The 27,507-nt window shown below is 41.3% G+C and overlaps 1 protein-coding gene across 2 annotated transcripts in view; it reads right to left on the bottom strand.

Moving 5' to 3' along the window:
* Positions 1-1,771: 1,771 nt before the first annotated feature.
* The window catches only part of LOC115201863 (zinc finger protein with KRAB and SCAN domains 8-like), a 28,639-nt gene continuing 2,903 nt past the window's right edge, over positions 1,772-27,507 (bottom strand). The window contains exons 3-6 of one of the 2 annotated variants that reach the window (XM_029765741.1): positions 25,634-25,792; positions 4,026-4,190; positions 3,524-3,635; positions 1,772-3,298 (exon numbers count right to left, since the gene is read on the bottom strand). In XM_029765741.1, the coding sequence (XP_029621601.1) occupies positions 2,331-3,298; positions 3,524-3,635; positions 4,026-4,190; positions 25,634-25,792 (1,404 nt within the window). In that variant the 3' untranslated portion in view covers positions 1,772-2,330. Of the gene's footprint in view, positions 3,299-3,523; positions 3,636-4,025; positions 4,191-22,890; positions 25,793-27,507 lie in introns of those variants that run through there. The other variant, XM_029765740.1, reaches the window with a different exon arrangement.

Raw genomic sequence — 27,507 nt, 5'->3', positions numbered from 1 at the left:
GAAAATGTAAAAAAAGGGGTCTATCCCTAAGAAATTAACCATCTATTCTACAGTATGTGTTTAACACATCTAAGGTCACACATGTGCAGAGGGGAATGGGGCGACAAGCAGCGCAACCTCGGCCTTCTGCAAAATGTACCTCTTGCCATTCCTCTGAATCGGTCGAGGATCTTGACACTTCTAGGACGAATGGTCCTCTCTGCGCGCTCCCGTGCTACCTTCAGTTCCAGCAGCTGTAGTTTCCTCCGCAATGTCCTGTTTTCTTTCTGGCTTTGAGTTATTTCCAAACGAAACACTGCATAGTCGTCATCTACGAGTTTACAGATGTCAGCCACAGCGGCATTCGCTAGCACCTCCAAGACGGAGGCTATTTGAGTATGAAAAACCATACAGTTAGCCATTGTTAGCTAGCCTTACCTAGAACATCAAACAACCAAGTCCTGTCTCTCCAACGCGAAGTAAACACTACCTGAGGTAAGTATGTAATGCGGTGCAGTTAAGCATATTTTGAGTTCAAATGTGTTAATAAACGTCTAAATAACAATACTAACAACGCTATCGTGATAATTGTTTTGGGAAACTGTTTACTTCCGTTTACACCGAAGAGAAAGGATCTTATTGGTTGGCGTCATAGCTCAAAGTCTGTTAACTGAAAAAGGTATGCGCTTTGTTCTTTGAAATACGGTACTGCTTATTACGTTACATATCAAATCGCCTATTCATGATCACTATCTTTCAAGTTCAGAGCAGACTTGTTAAGAACGAACAGTGTGATAAAATACAATAATAAAATTACTTTATTCCATCTACTCAGTAAGGTAAATATTTAAGTGCTTGTTCTAGTCTAGGCTTACTGTCGCTTAAAAACAGGTATTTACACAAGCCTGTTTCAAAGTATATGTTAACAAAGGGTTAATGAGGTGTATGTGGTTAATTCCCCTCTTAACCCAAGACCCTTCACATGATAACTATAATATTTCCGGTAAAGAATTGTTCCCAGAAGTGCATACATCTCAAGCCAGATTGCTACGATTTCTCCCCATTGTGGACCCTCCTATGTCTGATAAGGTTACTCAGGAAGGAGAAGCTCTTGTAACACAGCTTGCAACTTTAAGGGCCTCTCCTTGGTGTGAACGGTCTGGTGTGCCTTCACATAGTTCGCATTAGTGACACGCTGTACAGGTGGGGCAGGTTTTCGGCTTGTCGACGTCCGTCCTAATGCTCGGCCTCCCACGTTGTGACCGAGTGACATCAGAGAAGGTAGAAGCAGGAGCCACCACCCTCAGGTGGAAAAACCCATTCACCAGGCATTAGACGAAACCCTGAAGGAGAAGACAGACTTCCTGTTAGACTCCCACCAGGGGGGTCTCCCACAGCTCTCTCTGAAGGCTGAAGCCCAGGGTGACCTGCTCTGTTCATCATGGATACTGTGGTGTTTGTATCATAGGAACAGGAGGGTCTATCTCTACCAGCCCCAGGACCTGCTTTATCCCTGCACTGAAACTGGGAAGGGTCTGTGCTGCAGACTGGATCCCTGACTGGACCATCCATCTCTCTGATGACCACCAGGACTGAGGTTGTTCAGTCCACTGGTTGTGTTCTATGTAGTGGTTGTGGTGGAGTCTCTGTCCCTCACGGTTAGGACCTTTGTTCTGACTTGGGAAGGAAGAGCGACAGCTCCTGATCCATGATCCTGACCAGTCACTTCATAGGACCAGTCGCCAGTAACACCGGATCAGCAGGTCTTCATTGACTGCAAACAAAGATTGTACTGAAAAGCAGAAAACTTTATTTAAAAACTCTTTCCTGTACACACAGAAACATGACATTATAAAATGTCAAGCCTATCTTGGATGGAGCCATTGCAGTGTATTCTAAAATATATATATAAAAAATTATCCAAAATAACCAAGTCAGTCAGCAGAGTCAATTTAGTATTTCATTTAAACAAAATAGCAATCACAAGGAGAATAACTTCATTATGGTAACACTTTTATATACATCTGGAACCATCGCTTTGATAAAATACATTTTAGAATACTTTGGAAAAGGTTCAACATTACACACATCTTCTACTTAATTTTAAGTAAAAATGAATTAAGGCACTAACATTTTCTCATTATAAAACACCAGCATCAAACAGGACAAGGGTCACTTTACATCGGTGAAGCATTTTTACAGACACCATCACACCAACCATCACCTTATCATCTATTCTACCTTATCATACTCATTCTTCCCTCATGTCACCTCATCCAGTTCCCTACTACATCCTAAACCAACAGAATTAACTACAAACTAACTAGTACTACATTACGTGTCACTATACTCTATACATGGGCTGTGTGCATTTTCTGCTGGTGTATCCTGAGGTAGCTCCTCTCTGAGAACCTCTTCTCGCAGTGGGTACAGGCAAACGGCCTCTCTCCCGTGTGGACCTTCAGGTGCCTCTTCAGCTGGTGCTGGTGGGAGAACCTCTTCTCACACTGGGGGCAGCTGAAGGGTTTCTCCCCTGTGTGAACCCTCTGATGGCTCTTCAGGTGGCCAGCCCGGGCGAAGCGCATATAACACTGTGTACAGCTGAATGGTTTCTCCCCTGTGTGAGTCCTCTGGTGGATCTCCACCTGTTTGGGAAAACTGAAGGCTTTCCCACAGAATGAACATGGGAAGCGCTTCTCTTTGGCGCTGCCAGCTTTACAGATTCTGTCTCTACTATGGTTATTTGTCAATGGGCTTGTGTAGCCATTTAGTGTTGAGTCATTGGCATTGTCTGAGGTCTGGTTTAACATTAGGAGAGTGTGAGGAGGATGAAGGCCAGGAAGTGTCTGTGTTGTCGCAGGGTCCATGTTCCAGTTGATAGATCCTATAGAAGGCAGGCTGAAGGCAGCACCTGTTAGGGGGTTAACCTGAGGCTCCATCAGTCTCTCTGAATCACAACTATAGGAGCAGGACGGAGCATCGCTAGCAGAGTCTGTGTCTGTTCTCTCCAGCCGCATACGGACACCTCCCTGACCCTGCAGACCAAATCTACACCTCGCCCTGGTCTCAGCCAGTCTGTTGTCATGGAGACTAAGTTTGGTTTTTGTTTTGTGTTCGACTGTCTTTTTCTGATTGTGGTTAACAGTGTAGTTCCCCCGCTGAGAGTTGAGGATGCTGTCCCATCCACTGACCTCCACTATGTCACCTCTGGTCCTGGCCTGATCAGTGATGTTGTCTCTTAGGCCTTTGGCTGCACCGGTCTGGGTCTGGGAATCCAAGATGGCTGCCCAGTCTCCTCTGTTAGCCTCCAGCCAACCACCTGCAGGAAGAGGTTACAAAATAGACTTCACAAACATGGCAGAGAACATTCTACATGGATTTTTTTGTCAATTACCTGAGCATTTTCATACATTGTTTATTTTGTTTGTAAACATAAATTGCATTTTATGAATTAAGAAAATTAAGGAAAAATAATAGCCAGGCGCATCACTGTTTCCATTGAAGATCTATTACTGTATGTAGGATATATGTATTTCTCCCTTACCTTGCTCCCCCATCTTTAGTCCACTCAGCAGATCAATGCTCTCTGGTTCATCTTCTATTGTCTCCTCTTTGACCAGCAGCAGATCAGGCTTCCCATCCTCCATGTCTACTGACTGTAAGAGATACAGAGTGAGAGAATGTTGGATCAAGAAATCCGATAAGAGCACCCTGCTATGGAGCATCTTCTGATTGGGCAATGAGGGATTGCTATGAGTACTATACAAACATGTTAGTTGATTTGATTACTTGACCTTCTTTAATTAATGGTTTGATAAATCAAAGGCATGGTTCCACAATACCAGACAATATATCAAGACCTGTGCCCTTATACACAAAGTCTCAGAGTAGAAGTGGTGATCGAGGATCAGGTCCCGCACCTGTCTATATAGTCTTGTGATCTAAAATTACAAAACTGATCCTACTTCAGCACTCCTACTCTGAGAGGCTTAGTGGAATACGGTCCGAACTAATACCATTCAGACAGTAGTTCACAGTGGGCTCACCTCAGTGAGACTGTGTGTGGTCCTGTGCTGCTCAGCTGGTTCCTCTGTGGGTTCAGGAGGAGGTGTAGTCTGGTTGTCCTCCATGATTATGGTCCCCTCAGGGTTCCCCAGACCCTCCTCACAGCCCTCGTCCTTCACCAACAGCACCTCTGGACCCTCCTCCTCCTGGTACAGAGATGTGATACAGATTACACAGACGTACACTCCCTCAGGTACGTACACAGAGATAAACACACATTCAACATGGAGTGTTTATCCATCCCCACTACGTTTGAGTCCTATACTGTAGTTACAGAATGACTTCATTGTTGTTAAACCCATCATGGTTGACATAAATATGATGTTGTGGGTAAATATGAGTCGGCTATGAAGTCAAGTCAACATCATACAAACCTGACTAAACTATATTGACGTGTTCGTTAGTATGTGTGTACACTACACAGTGCATTTGGAAAGTATCCACCTCCTACTTTTTCCAAAATGTATTAAATAGTTTTTTCCCCCTCAATCTACACACAATACCCCATAATGACAAAGCAAAAACAGGTTTAGACATTTTTGCAAATGTATAAACAAATGTAATGTTTTATATAAGTATTCAGACCCTTTACTCAGTACTTTATTGAAGCACCTTTGGCAGCAATTACAGCCTCGCGTCTTCTTGGGTATGAAGCTACAAGCTTGGCGCACCTATACTTGGAGTTTCTTCTCTGCAGATCCTCTCAAGCTCTGTCAGTTTAGATGGGGAGCATCCCTGCACAGTTTTTTTCAGGTCTCTCCAGAGATGTTCGATCGGCTTCAAGTCCGGGCTCTGGCTGGGCCACTCAAGGATATTCAGAGACTTGTCCCGAAGCCACTCCTGCGTTGTCTTGGCTGTGTGCTTAGGGTCATTGTTCTGTCGGAAGGTGAACTTCCGCCTCAGCCGGAGGTCCTGAGCGCTCTGGAACAGGTTTTCGTCAAGGATCTCTGTGCTCCGTTCATCTTTCCCTCGATCCTGAATAGTCTCCCAGTCCCGGCTGCCGAAAAACATCCCCACAGCACGATGCTGCCACCAACATGCTTCACCGTAGGGATGGTGCCAGGTTTCCTCCAGATGTGACTCTTGGTATTCAGGCCAAAGAGTTCAATCTTGGTTTCGTCAGACCAGAGAATCTGGTTTCTCTTGGTCTGAGAGTTAAACCCTACCTCTTAAATGAATCCTACCCCCCACCTAAAAATAAATACCACAGACGCCTCACAAGTCCTCAACTGGCAGCTTCATTAAATAGTACCCACAAAACACCAGTCTCAACGTCAACAATGAAGAGGCGACTCCGGGTTGCTGGCCTTCTAGGCAAAGTTGCAAAGAAAAAGCCATATCTCAGACTGGCCAATAAAAGATTAAGATAGGCAAAAGAACACAGACACTGGACAGAGGAACTCTGCCTAGAAGGCCAGCACCGGGGCCTCCCACTCTTTCTATTCAGGTTAGAAGCAGTTTGCGCTGTTCTGTGAAGGGAGTAGTACACAGCGTTGTACGAGATCTTCAGTTTCTTGGCAATGTATCGCATGGAATAGCCTAAATATCTCAGAACAAGAATAGACTGACAAGTTTCATCAGAAAGTACTTGGTTTCTGGCCATTTTGAGCCTGTAATCGAACCAACAAATGCTGATGCTCCAAATAATCAACTAGTCTAAATTAGGCCAGTTTTATTGCTTCTTTAATCAGAACAACAATTTTCAGCTGTGCTAACATAATTGCAAAAGGGTTTTCTAGTGATCAATTAGCCTTTTAAAATGATAAACTTGGATTAGCTAACACAACGTGCCATTGGAACACAGGAGTGATGGTTGCTGTATATATTTCCAGCTACAATAGTAATTTACAACATTAAATGTCTACACTGTATTTCTGATCAATTTGATGTTATTATAATGGACACATTTTTTTGCTTTTCTTTCAAAAACAATGACATTTCTAAGTGACCCCAAACTTTTGAACGGTAGTGTATCTCATCAGCCACCTGGTGGAAGGGACTTTGTGGATCTGAGGCTCTTTCCCCTGTTGCCTCCATCATCCTCCAAATCCCACCAACATCAGCCGCCTCAGGGTGCAACTGGTCCTTGTTTGGGAACACACACACCAAAGCACATAACAGGCTGACCAATACAAGGGTTGAAAAATTGGTGGCCATCCGTGCAAATTTGAGGCTTTTTGAGCCTGACAAAGTGACAGTGAAGATGAGGCCTCAGAGTCTGATGTTCAAGAGGTGGACATTGAGGAGGTTTAGGGAGAAGACATGAAAGCCTGAGAGGAAGACAACCAAAGCTTTAGTTTCTAGACTGTCATTTTACAGATGTATGTTAAACGTTTTTGGGAGATGCGATGGATCATTGGGGATCATTCAATATTCCCTTTCTTTTGTTGTTCAGTAAAATCATCCCATGTGAAGAGTCAACTCACTTAAAGTTCAATTCGTAACTAAATTGTTTTTTTTTATTTAATAATTTGCAATTATGTCTACTTATGATAAGGTAAAAGGATTATGTTTCTGTCTCCATATGATATGGTAAATATATCCAATGCAAAAAAAACAGCTACACTTAAATGGTGTTAATATTAATTTGCATATATTTCTGTCAATTCCCATATATTTCTGTTAATTCCCACGGAAAGTTTCCACCTCTGAATATTCCCCAAAATGTGCAACCCTAGTCAGGGTCAAGGCAAAGATGACCAGAGCAGTACAGAGAGATCCTTGATGAAACCCTGCTCCAGAGCGCTCAGGATCTCAGACTGTGGCAAAGGTTAACCTTCCAACAGGACAACGACCCTAAGCACAAAGCCAATACAATGCAGGAGTGGCTTTGGGACAAGGGTCTGAATAGTTATGTAAATGTGATATTTTTTGTATTTTTTATAAATTAGCAAACATTTCTAAAAACCTGTTTTTGCTTTGTCATTCTGGGGTATTGTGTGTAGCTTGATGAGGGAAAAAACTATTTAATACATTTTAGAATAAGGCTGTAACCTAACAATGTGGAAAAAGTCAAGGGGTCTGAATACTTTCCGAAGGCACTGTATATAGGAGATACATATGGTGCATAGGAAGTAACGACAAGAGAATCATTGAAGATGCACATGGGGTAATAATGGAGATTAGAGTGTGTTTGGGACTAGTACTAAGTGAATGTGGATGTGAAAGTTGTGTGATTGTAAAATATGACATTAAGCTGATTGAAATGTAGATAATAAATGGATTGAAATTATTACTATTAAGTTTGAAATTTGGATAATAAGCTAATAGAAAATTGGATAATAAGAGATTGAAATGTAGCTATAATGTACTGAGTCTGGGGACTAGCTCCAGTGTGAGTATGGAGTGAATGTGAGCCGAGTTTTCCAGTTCTGTGTAAGCTGAGTTTTCCAGTTCTGTGTTAGAGTTTTTCAATCTAGGGGTTCCATCTACCACTGCCCATCGTAGCCTGGGACTACAAGTGTACAGGAAGTAGTGGCAAGAGAACCGTTGAAGATACATATGGTGCATAGGATGTAACGATAGAAAAGTCTACGTGGTTTGAGAACCACTGATAATAGCACAAGGTGTTATTGTAGGAATTTAGAATCGTTGAAGATGCACGTGGTGTGAATGTGAATACCTAAGTATAGTTATATAAGGAAAATAATGAATACCCCAACCAGTTCTGTGTGAGCTGAATTTTCAGATCTATAACGTTATATAGGGATTCTGTATGGAGATAGAGTATTATTCCCGAATATGCTGTTAAATAGAACACTAGAGGGAATATGTAAACCCCTGTATGAATAGAACACTGGTGTAGAGGAGGAGTTTGTGACTCTAGAAGACTCTAGCAACAATAGAAAAAATATATATACAACTTGCACACCCACACGTAGATGTATTCTGAGAAATGTTCAGTGGTCCCTTTATGGATCATTTGAGAAAGATAAGGTTAAAGCATTGTATGGGATTTGACTTACCCCTAACCAATAAAACCATAAACACTTGTGAGATTCCTTTCACCCTGGTAATACATTTTGAAATAAACCCCATACCCTGTTAAATAGAACCAATGATGTTAAACGGTTGAGTAGGTGAATACAGAACATGCTAGGTAGAGACGCATTATGGACAGAGCATGCGATATACAGGGGACTGATAGACAGTGCCAGCCCAGTTAATACATATGAATCCCTCCAAAGCATTACATATGAATCTTAAAATAGACATTTAATAAGTGTGAAGGAACAAAGTGAATGGTAAGTGGCTTTCAGATGGCCTCTCTAATGCAATATCTTAGTAAATTGAATAAGTAAATGTTTCAATACAAGGTCACATTATGAACAGAGGGATTGAGTATTAGGACTGATATTAAATTAGAGGCCGACACCTGGTGTTTGGGTTAGAGATAAGCTTCCTGTGGAACAACAGCTAGCCGCCAGTACTCACTGAAAAAAAACCTGTCTGTAAGGGATACGGTGGGGAAATCTAGTTTGGGTAGCACCAGTGATTTAAGTAAGAAGGTAATATCATTTAAAACAATCTGTTTCCATTACGTGGAACTGTGTCCAGAATTGAAGTAGATCCAAGTAAATGTTTTTAGTCACGAATATTGAGCTGATAAGCTAGCACCAACTTTTTGAAGGTCCTAGTAGATTTGTTAAACAACAGGTTTCTTATTTTGACTAGTTTATGTCCCAGGGACAGTTTGTACAGAACTGTATGTCAATGGAACAGGTCAAAATGACAATGATTACAAGAGACAAGCTCTGGGATTGTTTACTTTAGAAGAGGCCTATTCAGCTTGACTGCTAAGGCCTGGCCATTTTGTTTGTTTTTACCACACACACGCCAGCACCCACACACAACCCACTTGTTAATGAATATTTGTTAGTGGTTTATACTCTGATTTATTGTGTGGGGTCTTTTTTGTTTTAGTGTTTTTTCACGGGTTAGAAATTATGCAACTTAAAGGGTACACAAACCACATTTTTGGAAGTTTAAATTTTCAGAGTTCTGGTTGCACACGTAAATTCTCTTGATATGAAATGAACTGAAAAACTCAATGTAAACCTGGTACACAGAATGTTTGAAATATCTTTAAATAATGTCTGAGGTACAGGGAAACAAACACTCACTTAACTTCTCTCGGAAAGGGGGGCAGTATTGAGTAGCTTGGATGAAAAACATGCCCAAAGTAAAATGCCTGCTACTCAGGCATAAAAGCTAGAATATGCATATAATTAGTAGATTTGGATAGAAAACACTCTGAAGTTTCTAAAACTGTTTGAATAATGTCTGTGAGTATAACAGAACTCATATGGCAGGCAAAAACCAACCAGGAAGTGGGAAATCTGAGGTTTGTAGTTTTTCAAGTGATTGCTTCTCCAGTATACAGAGTCTGTGGGGTCATATTGCCCTTTCTAAAGCTTCCACTAGATGTCAACACTCTTTAGAACCTTGTTTCAGGCTTCTACTGTGAATGGGAAGAGAATAAGCTGATTCAGTCATGTGTCTGGAAAATTGGCATGAGCTCAAACATGCGCACGGCCGTGAGAGCGAGCTGCCTTTCCTTTCAATTCTAAAGACAATGGAATTGTCCGGTTGGAATATTATTGCAGATTTATGATAAAAACATCCTAAAGATTGACTCTATACATCGTTTGACATGTTTCTACGAACTGTAATGGAACTATTTTGACTTTGTCTGGACTAAACTCACGCGCTTAGTGAATTTGGAGTGCTGGACTAAACGCGCGAACAAAATTTAGGTATTTGGACATAAATATGAACTTTATCGAACAAAACTAACATTTATTGTGGAACTGGGATTCCTGGGATTGCATTCTGATGTAGATCAAAGGTAAGTGAATATTTATAATCTTATTTGTGACTTCTGTTGACTACAAACTGGCGGGTATCTGTATGGCTTGTTTTGATGTCTGAGCGCTGTACTCAGATTATTGCAAAGTTTGCTTTCGCCGTAAAGCTTTTTTGAAATCTGACACAGCAGTTGCATTAAGGAGAAGTTTATCTATAATTCTGTGCATAACACTTGCATCTTTTATCAAAGTTTATGATGAGTATTTCTGTAAATTGATGTGCTCATTCACCGGCAGTTTTGCAGGCAAAACATTTCTGAACATTACACGCCAATGTAAAATGCGGTTTTTGGATATAAATATGAACTTTATTGAGCAAAACATACATGTATTGTGTAACATGAAGTCCTATGAGTGCCATCTGATGAAGATCATCAAAGGTTAGTGATTAATTTTAGCTGTATTTCTGGTTTTTGTGACGCCTCTCCTTGCTTGGAAAATGGCTGTGTGGTTTTTCTTGTCTAGTTGCTGTCCTAACATAATCTAATGCTATGCTTTCGCCGTAAAGCCTTTTTGAAATTGGACAATGTGGTTGGATTAACGAGAAGATTATCTTTAAAATGGTGTATAATACTTGTATGTGTGAGAAATTTGAATGACATTTTTGTTGTTTTGAATTTGGCACTCTGCTATTTCACTGGCTGTTGGCGAGGTGGGACGCTACCGTCCCATATGTCCTAGAGAGGTTAATGGGGGTTGAATGACCTTTGATCTGACTTTCTGGTGAGGCCTGATCACCCTCACTAGAAAGACTGGAGACATTGGGTGACATTTAAATGTAATATGGAAACAATGATAAATTATTAAACTTCTTCTTAATTATTAACAGTCCTGTGTGTGATTTAGAACACGAGAAGGAGAGAGAGAGAGCGCTGCCCCTGAATGAGTGACACCTATCTCTAGTCTATTTTACCATTACCTTATGGAATACAATTAAGTTAAGATGGAGTCATCAAGGGAAAAGGCAGTGTTGTTTTTTTTGGACGCATGAATCACGATGTAAGTCGTGTCCAAAGGGGGAATTACCAGTCCCCTGTAGCCCTTTGGTAAATATGCAAATAGATTTTCTTCACATGCCTGCTTGTAAAAGGAACATATGTGTTGGTAATGGATGACAGTTACTCCAAATGGATTGAAGTTTTCCCCACATCAAGTGATATGTATATTGCTGTTGTTTTTGTTTTCTTTGTTTTTTGTCTTGCTTCAATAACAAATTTCACCAGATTGGGTCTGCTGGATGGTCGGGATTTCTGCCTAAGGATTAGCCCTCAACTCCCTGACCCTGTAACTCTGCAGTGAGATCGCCAAGATAGGTGAGTATAAACCAATTTGAAAAGAAAATAATATTCAACTGTGTTGTTATTATCTTTGACATTTGTCTTAGAAATGTGTATTAAGAATATTGGTAGTAGTAATGTATCATACAGTGAATAATTTTGTATTTGTTATACAGCAAATAACTGGATTTCCCAAATAAGAAATGCTCTAAACTAAACAGTTGTTCTGGTCTGTCCTCTCTCAAGGTTATGGTGAAGGTAACCACAGATGGTGTCTAGATGCATGTGATGGGGTCAAATTGGGGTCATGATAGGGGCTGTACCAATTTTTTTAATGTGTTATAAAAATTGATTATGCTTATGTTATATTAATAGAAGGGTAAGGGTTAAGGCCCCTCCCCCACTACATTTATAGGGTCCTAGACTACAGATTAACTATATATATACATTATAAGGTTTAAAATTGTTTCACAGTTCATTTCTAGTCTCTGCCTCTTATAAAGAAAAGGTCAGAGATGTGTGAGTTATTGCATGGGGTCTGTGAGAAAGCACTTCAAAGATAAACACAGAACCCTGCAAGGGAGTAAAAGAGATAAGAGACTAGTCAGACATACCACTATAAATCAACTTGGGGAGTGGACATTTACTGCTGAGCTCTTAGAAAACACTGGAACTATTGTATCTCTCTTGCAAGTTTGTATAGCTGTGTATGCATGGGCTTGGTCTGATGAGTAGAAGGTAATGACGTATGCAGTGACATCACTAGGGCTGGACTTCGGGCTTAATAAAATAACTTGGGACTTTTCCTATTTTGCAGAACTCAGGAGACATCAGTTGTATGTGTGATGTTTGACTTCTGTCTACAGCTGTATTTTAATAAAAATTGTTATGATTTATAAGTGCACATTGAGTGTTCCTTATTTGTTAAGTAAAAAATGGAGCACAGAAAACCGGAACCAACACATGGAAGGGATAATTTGACCAACAACAGTGTGAATCTCAACTCCCCCTAACCGGCTGAAGTAATGGAGTTCAGTACGATCCTTCACAACTTCTACCGTGAGACCTGAGTCCGAGCCAGCAACCTGTGCACAGTGTCCAGTCGAAGCTATCAACTGCTTTTTCTCTCATGCCTTTTCTCTCAGGAGTGCGACATGAGTCTATGTGGAGTGAGCATGGAGAGAGATCCCATCTAAACTTCTCTCATGCTGCTGGTATACTGGTAGGAAAATGGACAAGACATAAGACTGTAAAGGACAGTGGCGGCTCAGGTGAGGACATTATCAAGGGCCATCCACTTTGAACATGTGAAAGTGGGAGGACGAACTGAAACACTATCTGAAGAAGAACATGAAGAAACGGCAGAAGGATGAGTTCCGGGAGGGAGGGGGGTGGTCAACCGTGCCCGTAATTAATTTAGGTTTATCCAAAATGGTTTATTTGGGGTATCAGATTGATTGGGGAGGTCTGCATTAGAGGTCGACCGATTAATCGGAATGGCCGATTAATTAGGGCCGATTTCAAGTTTTCATAACAATCGGTAATCGGTATTTTTGGCCACCGATTTGCCGATTTTTTTTTTTTTTTTTTTTAATTTCTTTTTTTTTTTTTTAAACCTTTATTTAACTAGGCAAGTCAGTTACCCTCTCTAGGGTAGGTGGCACCAAATCGTCCCACCTACGTAACAGCCAGTGGAATCCTGTGGCGCGATATTCAAATACCTTAGAAATGCTATTACTTCAATTTCTCAAACATATGACTATTTTACAGCATTTTAAAGACAAGACTCTCGTTAATATAACCACACTGTCCGATTTCAAAAAGGCTTTACAACGAAAGCAAAACATTAGATTATGTCAGCAGAGTACCCAGCCAGAAATAATCAGACACCCATTTTTCAAGCTAGCATATAATGTCACAAAAACCCAGAAGACAGCTAAATGCAGCACTAACCTTTGATGATCTTCATCAGATGACACACCTAGGACATTATGTTATACAATACATGCATGTTTTGTTCAATCAAGTTCATATTTATATCAAAAACCAGCTTTTTACATTAGCATGTGACGTTCAGAACTAGCATACCCCCCGCAAACTTCCGGCGAATTTACTAACAATTTACTAAATTACTCACGATAAACGTTCACAAAAAGCATAACAATTATTTTAAGAATTATAGATACAGAACTCCTCTATGCACTCGATATGTCCGATTTTAAAATAGCTTTTTGGTGAAAGCACATTTTGCAATATTCTAAGTAGATAGCCCGGCATCACAGGGCTAGCTATTTAGACACCCAGCAAGTTTAGCCTTCACCAAACTCCGATTTACTATTAGAAAAGTTTGATTACCTTTGGTGTTCTTCGTCAGAATGCACTCCCAGGACTTCTACTTCAATAACAAATGTTGGTTTAGTCCAAAATAATCCATAGTTATGTTCAAACAGCGGCGTTTTGTTCGTGCGTTCAAGACACTATCCGAAGTGTAAATAAGGGTCACGCGCACGGCACATTTCGTGACAAAAGAATTCTAAATATTTCATTACCGTACTTCGAAGCATGTCAACCGCTGTTTAAAATAAATTTTTATGCAATTTTTCTCGTAAAAAAGCGATAATATTCCGACCGGGAATCTGCAATTAGGTAAACAGACGAAAGAAAATAAAGCATGGGGTCGACTCGGGCACGCGCCTAAGCCTATTGTCCTCTGATCGGCAACTTGGCAAAGGCGATAATGTGTTTCAGCCAGAGGCTGCCTCGATATCGTTCAGCTTTTTCCCGGGCTCTGAGAGCCTATGGGAGCCGTAGGAAGTGTCACGTTATAGCAAAGATCCTCAGTCTTCAATAAACAGAGCCAAGATGAAACACAACTTGTCAGACAGGCCACTTCCTGCATGGAATCTTCTCAGGTTTTGGCCTGCCATATGAGTTCTGTTATACTCACAGACACCATTCAAACAGTTTTAGAAACTTTAGGGTGTTTTCTATCCAAAGCCAATAATTATATGCATATTCTACTGGGCAGGAGTAGTAACCAGATTAAATCGGGTACGTTTTTTATCCGGCCGTGTCAATACTGCCCCCTAGCCCTAACAGGTTAAAGAACACATTCTTATTTTCAATGACGGCCTAGGAACGGTGGGTTAACTGCCTTGTTCAGGGGCAGAACGACAGATTTTTACCTTGTCAGCTTGGGGATGCAACCTTATGTTAACTAGCCCAACGCTCTAACCACCTGCTTTACGTTGCCAAGGTAAGTTGCTAGCTAGCATTAAACTTATCTTATAAAAAACAAATCAATCAATCAATCATAAACACTAGTTAACTACACATGGTTGATGATATTACTAATTTATCTAGCCTGTCCTGCTTTGCATATAATCGATGTGGTGCGCATTCGCGAAAAAGGACTGTCATTGCTCCGACGTGTACCTAACCATAAACATCAATGTCTTTCTTAAAATCAATACACAAGTATATATATTTTTAAACCTGCATATTTAGTTAATATTGCCTGCTAACATGAATTTCTTTTAACTAGGGAAAATGTGTCACTTCTCTTGCAAACATAGTCAGGGTATATGCAGCAGTTTGGGCCGCCTGGCTTGTTGCGAACTGTGAAGACTATTTTTTCCTAACAAAGACAGCAGACTTCGCCAAACGGGGATGATTTAACAAAAGCGCATTTGCGAAAAAAAGCACAATCGTTGCACGACTGTACCTAACCATAAACATCAATGCCTTTTTTTAAATCAATACACAGAAGTATATATTTTTAAACCTGCATATTTAGCTAAAAGAAATCCAGGTTAGCAGGCAATATTAACCAGGTGAAATTGTGTCAGTTCTCTTGCGTTCGTTGCACGCAGAATCAGGGTATACAGAATCTGGCTTGTTGCGAACTAATTTGCCAGAATTTTACGGAACTATGAAATAACATTGTAGGTTGTGCGATGTAACAGGAATATTTAGACTTATGGATGCCACCCGTTAGATAAAATACGGAACGGTTCCGTATGTCACTGAAAGAATAATGTTTTCGAGATGATAGTTTCCAGATTTGACCATATTAATGACCTAAGGTTTATTATATTATAGTTAAGTCTATGATTTGATATTTGATAGAGCAGTCTGAGCGGTGGTAGGCAGCAGCAGGCTCGTAATAGTCAAAGGTATATGGTTTAGAGAGAAATAGTCGACGCGTCATAATTCCTGTAATAACTTGCGGCTGAACTTGAAAGGGGTTCCTTCATTATTTTACCGTTCATGACTTCCATAGAGAATGTCTTGATCTACTTCAAATAAGGTCTGTGTTTTGTGCTTAAACCGCCTCGGCGTTTTGATACCCGTGTAAATCTTTGTCAACATATTTTCAAAAATCCACTCTACAAAAAAAATTATCTTCACTTATATTGATCAGAGTTATATCCTATGGATATCTACACAGTTATAAAATTGGCAAGGTGGTGTAAGCCTAAACCAAACACAGACCTTATTTTAAGTTAATCTAAAAATATCCTATGGAATAAATGAAGGAACCATGTGACGACCCTCCCACTCGTTCTGCCGTATTCTCTCTCTTTGTTCTTGTTTCCTTATTAGTATGCCAGTGGGTGGAGTTGGAAGGGTCGTCAGCTAAATGGGAAGCACCTGGGCCCGGGTGTGTCCCAGGATAAAGAGACCTCTTCCACAGTCATTGAGGAAGACTCTCTCCATGCAGACACCTTGTTGTTTTTGGTTGTTTGCTTTGGCACCCTTCAAAACTCTGCATTATTACATTCAGGTATGCAAAACACTCACTTACATTACTGATTACACACATCATGGATAATTATTTAGTTACTTTATTTAATAAATATATATTTTGACACTCCTTGTCTCCACGTTGTCTCCCTTTTGTTGCGAACTCTGAGCCGGTTCGTAACAAGTGGGGGCTCATCCGGGATTTTGAACGGCTTGTGTTTGGGAGAAAACGTGGAGGTATGTTAAATTCTGTAGGTGCAGTGTTTGTGTATTTTGTTAGTTTGAGTTTGGTGCTCGGTACTGGTTGCCTTTGTTTGTTTGGTTTGTGTGCTGTGGTGGAGAGTACATTGGTTAGTTTCCAGGCCCCTGCCCAGCTTGGAAATGCTTGTTCTACTCGCTGTTGGGACATTGGTCTGAGGAGGTGAGTGCAATCAGCTGTGTACCTCAGTGGGAGATTTGGATAGGGTAGTGAACCTTACTACCCGGAGCTATAGCCTTTTTCCCCTGATAGGCTTAGCGACGTGTTTCATTTTTGGAATATGTGGGGCATTGTTAATGTTTGTTATTTTTGTGTGGTGTCTGTGGACTGAGCAGTTGTCTCGGGAGCACATCCGTGGCTTGGTGGAATCTACCAGCGTGCTGGGGGGTTACTTCCTTGCCAGCGGGCTACAGTGCATAATTACCTACCGCAAATCTGCATGAAGACTAGGGTTGAGTTATTGTAGGTTTTGGGGAAGCTCCATATCATCTCTTTCTGTGGTGCCAGTGTGATTGTTATTTCTCTTGTTGTGGTCTGGTGTGCTCAGCAGAGGGGTTGAGTGAGAATTATTTTTTTCTCTGACTATGGCGTCTAATGTAGACGAGTTCATTAGCTTTCCATCAGAGGAACTGTTAGACTTATGTACTAAAGAACAGCTGTTGAAGGTTGCTGAACACTACAAGGTTGAAATTAGTGAGAAACGTCTAAAAAATTCTATTAGGTTAATATTGAAGGCCAATCTGATGGAGAGTGGTATTCTTGATGTTACCACTGGGGCAGCCTCTGCTGAGGACTCACCATCTTCCCGATATGTCACAATTACCGCTCCATCGGTTAGTCCTAGTAGTCTTCTTTTTGAACAGCAGAAAGAGCTGCTTCTGTTACAGCAAGAGCATGATCGTGAGAAGCTAGAGCATGATCGGGTAAAATATGAAAAGGAATTGGCTGCTGATCGGTTAAAATATGAAAAGGAATTGGAATTTAAACAGGATATGGAGCGTGCTAAAATCAAGCTGCAACAAGAGCGACTAGAGTTGGTTAGGGAAGGAAAGCTCTCAGGTGAGAGTTTGCTCTGGGAAGGTGACGCAGATTTACTTAGGAGTCGTTCCTCTTTTGGTCGTGCCCCGGACACATTTGACATTGTTGGGAATTTACGGTTGTTGCCTCAGTTTAATGAAAAGGACCCTGAGACATTCTTTTCGTTGTTTGAGCGTGTTGCTGACGCTAGGAGTTGGCCTGATTCTGACCGCACTTTAATGTTGCAGTGTGTGCTGACTGGTAAAGCGCAGGCAGCATATTCAGCTCTTAGTGTAGCCGACAGTGTCAGTTATGATAAGGTTAAAATGGCGGTGTTACAGATTTAGAAATTGGTTCCTGAGGCTTACCGCCAACGATTTAGAACTTTAGAAAGGGATGATAAGCAGACTCATGTTGAGTTTGCGCGAAAATTATCTTCAGTTTAAACGCTGGTGTTCCGCCTCTGCGGTTATGACTTTTCAAGGGCTGTGTGATCTGATTATGCTAGAGCAATTTAAGGACACAATCCCTGATCATATAGCGACGTATATTAACGAACGAAAAGTAAAGACTGTCGCTGAAGCTGCGGTTTTGGCGGACGAATATGTTTTGACTCACAAAAGTGTTTTTGTAGAACCCCGTACTTGGAGTGAGTGGGGGCGTTCGGAGAGATTTGGGCCTCGCTCACAGAGATACTCTGGTTCACGGGCAGAGTTTCATTCAACTAGGGTTGAGCCTGACTCCCGTGGTAAAACTGACTTTGGTCAAGAGTGTCACTACTGTCAAGGCTCAGGTCATTGGAAAAACGAATGTCCGGTTCTCAGGTCTAGGGGTGAATTCAGTACGTGTGTTAACGTTAAATCTAGGCCTACAGCGTTAGCTGCGTCTGTTCCACATCAGTTTACTCCTGACACATTGTCTCAGGCCCAGGGGCATGTGAAAGTCCATATTGACCCAGGCTATTTACCTTTCATTACGGAGGGTTTTGTGTCTATGTTAGGAAGTAAGAACCTAGTGCCAGTGAAGATCCTAAGAGACACAGGTGCCTCGGAATCGTTTGTGTTGGAATCTGTGTTACCCTTCTCTGCTGAGACTGATTCTGGGAATAGTGTTCTAATTAGGGGAATAGGTTTGAACAATCTGTCAGTTCCATTGCATAAACTGATATTGGATTGTGGACTGGTGAAAGGTGAGGTTGTTGTGGGGGTGCGTCCTTCGTTGCCAATTGAGGGTATCGACGTTATCCTTGGGAATAACTTGGCTGGTGAGCGTGTGTGGCCTGTCGTGTTTCCATCTCTAGTGGTTTCCACTAAACCGTCAATTGTAGGGATTCCTGATGAGAGTGCGCAGAGTTTCCCAGCGGTGTTCTCTGCGTGTGCAGTGACGCGGTCTATGAGCCATGGTGACCTGGTCCCTGCTCCGGTAAATGAGAATACCACAAAGAAGTCTCTCACTGTTTTCCCTGTTATCCCGTTATCTGTATTCCGATCTAATCAATGCGCCACGGACTGACCCCACATTAGAAGAGTTGCGTGACCAAATTGTGTCTGTGGAACAGTTGGGAGATGTCACACATGGTTATTATCTCCAAGAGGATGTTCTGATGAGAAAGTGGGAGTCTACAGAGGATGGTAAACCTGTTTGTTTGGCTGATACCGTTACTTCCCTTGGTTCTTGTAATGCTAGGTCTGTGCATGAGGACAAATGTTCCTGGTCCCGATGATTGCATACTGCAGGGTAGATTGAAAAATTCAGAGACACTGGATATTGTGGACAGCCCTCTTACTCAGCTACCTGTTGATGGGCGGAAAGAGCTGGTTGGTCTGATTCGGAAAATTCCAGGTTTGTTTTCTGTGACACCTACACGTACAAACTTGAGAGAGCATGATATTGACATTGGAGATGCTGACCCCATTCGTCAGCGGTTCTATAGAGTCTCTGTAGAGAAACTGCGTTGTCTGGATGCTGAGGTCAGGATAGATAGATAGCAGAGCCTTCTTTCTCCAGTTGGGCTTCTCCCTGTATCTTGGTCAGTAAACCGGATGGAACGGACCACCGTAAGGTAAACGGAATCACTAAGCCAGATTAATTTCCTCTTCCTCGGATGGAGGACTGCGTTGATCAAGTCGGCGCAGCTAAGTTTGTGAGCAAATTTGACCTGTTATTGTGCTATTGGCAGGTGCCACTGACGAGTAGGGCACATGACATTTTTGCCTTTATTACACCCTCTGGTCTGTACTCGTATTCGGTTATGAGTTTAGTGACTATGAATCGTTGGAGTGACTATGAATCGTTGGAGTGACTATGAATCGTTGGAGTGACTATGAATCGTTGGAGTGACTATGAATCGTTGGAGTGACTATGAATCGTTGGGAAATGACTGAACCGTTGAGAAGTGCCTATGAACCGTTGGGAGATGTTGTTTGCGTTTGTAGCTGATACGGTCTCTTGTGTGCCCTGTTCCTGAGTGTTATGTGACTGACCATTGGTTGGTTTAGGTTTTGTCATGTTCTAACTTTCCTGTCTGTTCCCTCCTGGTCTTGTGTTCTCCTTTCCTCTTAAATGTTGCTTCCTGTGCGCAAAGGTTATTTAATAAATATATATTTTGACACTCCTTGTCTCCACGTTGTCTCCCTTTTGTTGCGAACTCTGAGCCGGTTCGTAACAACCACTTTTCAGATTTTGCTAGAAGGTGTCATGGGAATTATGACTCGAACTTTGGTAGTCAATTCTTACCATGCCCATTATTAAAATAGGATTTCCTGCATATAGAAATTACAGTTTTTGTTTTCAGCATTCATCACAGGAAACTTAAACTCCATTTTTATTATTCAAACAGTTGAGAGTATTTGTCTCCTAAGCAGACTCTTCAGTATCATTGTCACTTCAGAGCTGTGTGTGTGTGTGTGTGTGTATTATATATATATATATATATATACACATTATATATATATACACATTATATATAGGCATCGGCTTTTTTTGGTCCCCCAACAATCGGCATCGGCGTTGAAAAATCATAATCGGCCGACCTCTAGTCTGCATGTTGCGAAATGTATAGTACTTTAGACTAGAAATGCATTGAGATAACGATCTGTCATTAACATACCACTCGCAACAAAAGCTCCAGCTGAAATGTCATGGCCAGAATCCATAAATGAAATTGTGTAATGAAGCATACAGTTGAAGTCGGAAGTTTACATACACCTTAGCCAAATACCTTTAAACTCAGTTTTCACAATTCCTGACATTTAATCCTAGTAAAAATTCCCTGTCTTAGGTCAGTTAGGATGACAACTTTATTTTAAGAATGTGAAATGTCAGAATAATAGGAGAGAGAATTATTTATTTCAGCTTTTATTTCTTTCATCACATTCCCAGTGGGTCAGAAGTTTACATACACTCAATTCGTATTTGGTAGCATTGCCTTTAAATTGTTTAACTTGGGTCAAACGTTATGGGTAGCCTTCCACAAGCTTCCCACAATAAGTTGGGTGAATTTTGGCCCATTCCTACTGACAGAGCTGGTGTAACGGAGTCAGGTTTGTAGGCCTCCTTGCTCGCACATGCTTTTTCAGTTCTGCCCACACATTTTCTATAGGCTTGAGGTCAGGGCTTTGTGAGGGCCACTCCAACACCTTGACTTTGTTGTCCTTAAGCCATTTTGCAACAACTTTGGAAGTATGCTTGGGGTCATTGTCCATTTGGAAGACCCATTTGCGACCAAGCTTTAACTTCTTGACTTATGTCTTGAGATGTTGCTTCAATATATCCACATAATTTTCCTCCCTCATGATGCCATCTATTTTCTAAAGTGGACCATTCCCTCCTGCAGCAAAGCACCCCCACAACATGATGCTGCCACCCCTGTGCTTCACGGTTGGGATGGTGTTCTTCAGCTTGCAAGCATCCCCCTTTTTCCTCCAAACATACCGATGGTCATTATGGCCAAACAGTTCTATTTTTGTTCCATCAGACCAGAGGACATTTCTCCAAAAAGTACAATCTTTGTCCCCATGTGCAGTTGCAAACCGTAGTCTGGCTTTTTTATGGCGCTTTTGGAGCAGTGGCTTCTTCCTTGCTGAGTGGCCTTTCAGGTTATGTCGATATAGGACTTGTTTTACTGTGGATATAAATACTTTTGTACCTGTTTCCTCCAGCATCTTCACAAGGTCCTTTGCTGCTGTTCTGGGATTGATTTGCACTTTACGCACCAAATTACGTTCATCTCTAGGAGACAGAACGCGTCTCCTTCCTGAGCGGTATGACGGCTGCGTGGTCCCATGGTGTTTATACTTGCGTACTATTGCTTGTACAGATGAACGTGGTACCTTCAGGCGTTTGGAAATTGCTCCCAAGGATGAACCAGAATTGTGGAGGTCTACAATTTTCTTTCTGAGGTCTTGGCTGATTTCTTTTGAATTTCCCATGATGTCAAACAAATAGGCATTGAGTTTGAAGGTAGGCCTTGAAATACATCCACAGGTACACCTCCAATTGACTCAAATGATGTCAATTAGCCTATCAGACGCTTCTAAAGCCATGACATAATTTTCTGGAATTCTCCAAGCTGTTTAAAGGCACAGTCAACTTAGTGTATGTAAACGTCTGACCCACCAATTGTGATACGTTGAATTATAAGTTAAATAATCTGTCTGTTAACATTTGTTGGAAAAATTACTTGTGTCATGCACAAAGTAGATGTCCTAACCGACTTGCCAAAACTATAGTTTGATAACAAGAAATTTGTGAAGTGATTGAAAAATGAGTTTTAATGACTCCAACCTAAGTGTATGTAAACTTCCGACTTCAACTGTATGTGTAACTGTATGAAGCGAAGGTTAAGTTAAAACATTATACTGCAATGGTTTTACAAGTACAACCCAGAATGATTGCCTAACCCAGAAAGAAGGGTTTGAAATGATGAAGTGTCCGGTTTAATGTGTTGATTTGCCTTACTTAATTATAAATATGATATAGAAGCTAAAATCGAATGCTTACCTTAAAATGTAACGATTATTGTCCCACAAGTGCTAATGTGATGGATATTTTTAAGTGTGTGCTTTTCTAACAACCAATTTCTGTGTTCATGCAAGTGACTGATTGAACGAATCCTCACTATCAGTATCTACAATTTGGCAGTACCCCCAGAACCTTGTTTAGAGAAAGGGATATCTCAGTTTCAAGGTTTCAGCTTAGAGAGAAGTCTCATGAGGTATTGGTCTGTCACATGCATGAAAATAAACAATGATTAATTTAAGATTGACCGAGTCTCCCTGTATAAAAGCTTCTACGACAGTGTCACTGTCTGTCACCTCAAATCTTTCTCTCGACCTGTGTGCACTTACGTTGTAAACTTTCATTCATAGGCTAGGTTGTATCAACCTCATGATGGGTATAGAGTAACACGTTGTAGCCTAAACCTATCGATGTTACATTGAACTGGGTGAATGGAATATGAATGACTGGCATCCAATATGCTGTAATATAAATAAGGCCATGCTCGTAAAAAAATATAATTGACCTCACTAATCTTAAACGACATTGACCGCCACTGGTATTCATAGCATTCTTACGGCTTGCATTGTGACCTACAGAGGTCTAAGCAGCATGCTCCAGCTCCGAGCCTCATGAGTTCTCGCCCAGTGCTGGGTGATCTAGTGGCAAGCCTGAGTCTACATTAGGCCCACAAGTGAATTGCATTTATTTCAATGTTTTCAAGAAGTAAAACAAAGTCTGATAATTTACTATCCAGAGAAAAGTGTCTCAGCTCAACAAAATCATCTTTGGATAGGCTCAAACATCTTGACAGCTTTACAAAATGAAATATTAAGGCCACACAATACAGGCTTTCAATCCACACCAAAGACAATAACTAAATAGGCTGTGTATAATTTGTCAAACTATAAAACGTAGGCGAGCATCAACACTGGAGGAAAATGTATCATTCCACAGTAGGCTCTACATCTGTCAATCAACTGATTGCCCAAATCAGCTCATCAATTCAGCCAGGGACACAAAAAGTTTTCACACCTTTCATAATGTGACAATGGATAGGCTAAAAGCCAATTTATGCTTTATCTGAAAATGTGGTCGGAGGCTCCGTATGGAAGGTGTGAAGCAATTACGGCGCCTACAGAAGCCAAATTGAGCTCCGCATCGCCTTGCGCCTCCCAAATTTTGTAACAATGCAGAGGGCTCCGTATATCTCCGCATTGACATGATTGTCTGACGGAAATTGGGCGGCGGAAGGTTCTGTATAAACACAAACCCACTTCCTTGACTGGTTCCTTCACAACAGCTCTGCGAAGCACAAAAAGTATGAATTCCCTGACTTCTGCAGAGGCCGTATCACCGTAAATGCTACACGGCCAATGCAGACGTCGGATTGACCATGCAACGCCATTTACGGGTAGCCTACAGAATTTAGCCGATTGGAATATAATCAACTGGCATATTGTAACCAGTGTCTGTCCTCGGTCCAAGAGTCGAATAAAAAAATTATACATTTCCTTTACTACCCAGTGTTAAAACTACCAAATTCCTAGGTGTTCTCATTGACGAAAAAAATTAACTGGGCAAATCCCACTTCATTTGTCTGCAATAAAATTGCGAGAGGTATTGGTGTCATCAGATGAATTCAACATCTCATCCCAAGTAAAATAATATTAAATCTGTAATACATCCTTATGTTGCAATATAGTCTAGGCCCCTCAAACTCAACTCAAACTCCCCTCTACTCACGGACAGATTTAGACCTGGAACAACAGGTGGGTGCAATTAATTATCAGGTAGAACAGAAAACCAGCAGGCTCTGGACCTTGTAGGGTAAGAGTTGAATAGCCCTGGTCTAGGCCAATACTTACAAAAGTAACCTTAACATACTAATTCTCCAAAAACATTTTGTGATGCTGGCAACTCATTTCAGACAGTCGTGCCAGTTCCTCTCCACTTTTCCATCGCTTTCAAGTTCTTAATATTTATGACATCAACCAACTTAAAATCTGTATGCACTTCAATTTAAAAAATATGTACTCCCTGTTTCTTTTCAATCACTATTCATATTTAATACTCAGGTCCACCACTACTCCACAAGAACTGGCACAGATCTCCACACCCCTTTTTTCTGTACAAGACTAGGCCAATTTTTCATCTCCTACAGAGGTCCATTTTTTAGAACAGTCTTCTGGAACACCTCAAGCACTTATTGCCTTATATATCACACAATATCTGGATGCAATATTCTACCCACAAATATTCAACACTAAAATCTGTTTCTCTCATTATTCTAAATGCATCTGTGGATCTTTTCCACTGATAACACTGAAAATGCATCTGTTTTTAATGCAGGGTTTGATCTAAACGTCAGACGCTATAGAGTGGAATGGTTACTTTCTATGTTACATAGTGGAATGGTGTTTCTGCTGGTGTATCCTGAGGTTGCTCCTCTCTGAGAACCTCTTCCTGCAGTGCGTACAGGCAAATGGCCTCTCTCCAGTGTGGACCTTCAGGTGCATCTTCAGCTGGTCCTGGCGGGAGAACCTCTTCTCACAATGGGGGCAGCTGTAGGGTTTCTCCCCTGTGTGGACCCTATGGTGCCTCTTCAAGTGACAAGCCTGGGAAAAGCGCATATGACATTGGGTACAGCTGTAGGGTTTCTCCCCTGTGTGGACCCTCTGGTGGATCTCCACCTTCTGGGGGCAGCTAAAGCCTTTGTTACAGAACATGCAGAGGAATCGTTTCTCTTTACTATTGCCTGATGTTGCTCCCCCTCCACGAGCCATGGCCCTTTGGTCATTTGAGTTCAACACTTGATCGAAAACGACGCAGCCGTGTGAATCGGAAGGTGCCATCAACGTGGACACTGGGTCACAATCCCTGAATGCGTGTAAAGGGGAGTGGGTGACAACATTTATATTTGTGTCTAAGCTTTCTCTGTAATCTAAGAAATCTCTACCCTGTAAGTGTCCGTCCCCTAGGTGACTATCTGCATTCCATGTGGGAGGAGCGTCGCCCTCCACTTTCACCTCGTCTACCACTACAACCTCCCGTTTCTTATCTAGGCACCCTTCAGAGTATACACTACTACTGTATTGGTTCCAGTCCCCTCTAAACAGATGAGTCTGTGTCTCTAAACCCAAGGATATGTTGCCAGGGTCCATCTCTGTAGTGTAAGAACAAGACAGGTCATCAACACCAGTGTCTAACGTATCACCATCTCCACAGGAAAGAACCGTCCTCTGGTTCTGGTGAATTACCGGTAAGTACTCTGAGCTGAAAGCAGGAGGACAGCCCAGTGGCCCCAGCTCCAGTTTCTCTGAGTCTGATCTGTGGTCAGATTCTGTGGGTAAGAGCCTGTGTGTTACAGTTAAAGTCTTGGTGTCTGTCTCTGACTTGAGGACGGCGTTCGGCGTTCCACTGACCTCCGTGATGCTGTGTCGTGCCCTGGGCTGAGGCGAGGCGGCGGGGTCCTCCCTGGATACAGGGGGCGCTCCAGTCTGGACGTCTCTTCTGTGTCTTGTGTCCTCTCTTTCAGTTCTCTCCTGCTTGACCCCAGGACCTGAAACCTCTGTATCTGCAGACTGACACAAAAAGAGTGGAGGTTATTACTGGTACATGAGTGGAATTGGATAACAATGTCGTAGGGAAGTCTCACAAGCTCCCCTACGGCAGATAAATAAGGATGTACAGTACCAGTCAAAAGTTTGGACACACCTACTCATTCAAGGGTTTTTCTTTATTTTTACTATTTTCTACATTGTAGAATAATAGTGAAGACATCAAAACTATGAAATAACACATATGGAATCATGTAGTAACCAAAAAAAGTGTTAAACAAATTTAAATATTTTATATTTGAGATTCTTCAAAGTAGCCACCCTTTGCCTTGATGACAGCATTGCACAATCTTGCCATTCTCTCAACCAGCTTCATGAAGTAGTCACCTGGAATACATTTCAATTAACATGTGTGCCTTGTTAAAAGATAATTTGTGGAATTTCTTTCCTTCTTAATGCGTTTGAGCCAATCAGTTGTGTTGTGACAAGGTAGGGGTTATACAGAAGATAGACCTTTTTGGTAGAAGACCAAGTCCATATTATGGCAAGAACAACTCAAATAAGCAAAGAGAAACGACAGTCCATCATTACTTTAAGACATTAAGGTCAGTCAATACGGAACATTTCAAGAGCTTTTAAAGTTTCTTCAAGTGCAGTCGCAAAAACCATCCAGCGCTATGATGAAACTGGCTCTCATGAGGACTGCCACAGAATAGGAAGACCGAGAGTTACCTTTGCTGCAGAGGATAAGTTCATTAGTTACCAGCCTCAGAAATTGCAGCCCAAATAAATGCTTCACAGATTTTAAGTAACAGACACATCTCAACATCAACTGTTCAGAGGAGACTGCGTGAATTTTTATTTAATTTTTATTTAAACTTTATTTAACTAGGCAAGTCAGTTAACCTCTCTGGCGCATGTGGGACGAACTCGTCCCACCTACGTAACAGCCACTGAAATCCAGTGGCGCGATTTTTGAATCGTTAGAAATACTATTACTTCAATTTCTCAAACATGACTATTTTACAGCTATTTAAAGACAAGAATCTCGTTAATCTAACCCCACTGTCCGATTTCAAAAAGGCTTTACAACGAAAGCAAAACATTAGATTATGTCAGCAGAGTGCCCAGCCAGAAATAATCAGACACCCATTTTTCAAGCTAGCATAACATGTCACATAAACCCAAACCACAGCTAAATGCAGCACTAACCTTATGATCTTCATCAGATGACACACCTAGGACATTGTGTTATACAATACATGCATGTCTGTTCAATCAAGTTCATATTTATATCAAAAAACAGCTTTTTACATTAGCATGTGACGTTCAGAAAAAGCATAACCCCCGCAAACTTCCGGGGAATTTACTAACAGTTTGCTAAATTACTCACGATAAACGTTCACAAAAAGCATAACAATTATTTTAAGAATTATAGATACATTACTCCTCTATGCACTCTATGTCCGATTTTAAAATAGCTTTTCGGATGAAGCACATTTTGCAATAATCTAAGTACATAGCCCGGCATCACAGGGCTAGCTATTTAGACACCCACCCAGGTCAGCCTCCACCAAAATCACATTTCCTATAAGAAAAATGTTCTTACCTTGCTTGTTCTTCGTCAGAATACACTGCCAGGACTTCTACTTCAATAACAAATGTTGGTTTGCTCCCAAATAATCCATCGTTATATCCAAACAGCGACGTTTTGTTCGTGAGTTCTAGACACTATCAGA

This window comes from Salmo trutta, chromosome 11 (assembly GCF_901001165.1).
Source record: "Salmo trutta chromosome 11, fSalTru1.1, whole genome shotgun sequence".
Taxonomy (NCBI): Eukaryota; Metazoa; Chordata; class Actinopteri; order Salmoniformes; family Salmonidae; genus Salmo; species Salmo trutta.
The sequence above is the reverse complement of the archived record's forward strand: the minus strand, read 5'-3'. Positions and strand labels throughout refer to the sequence as shown.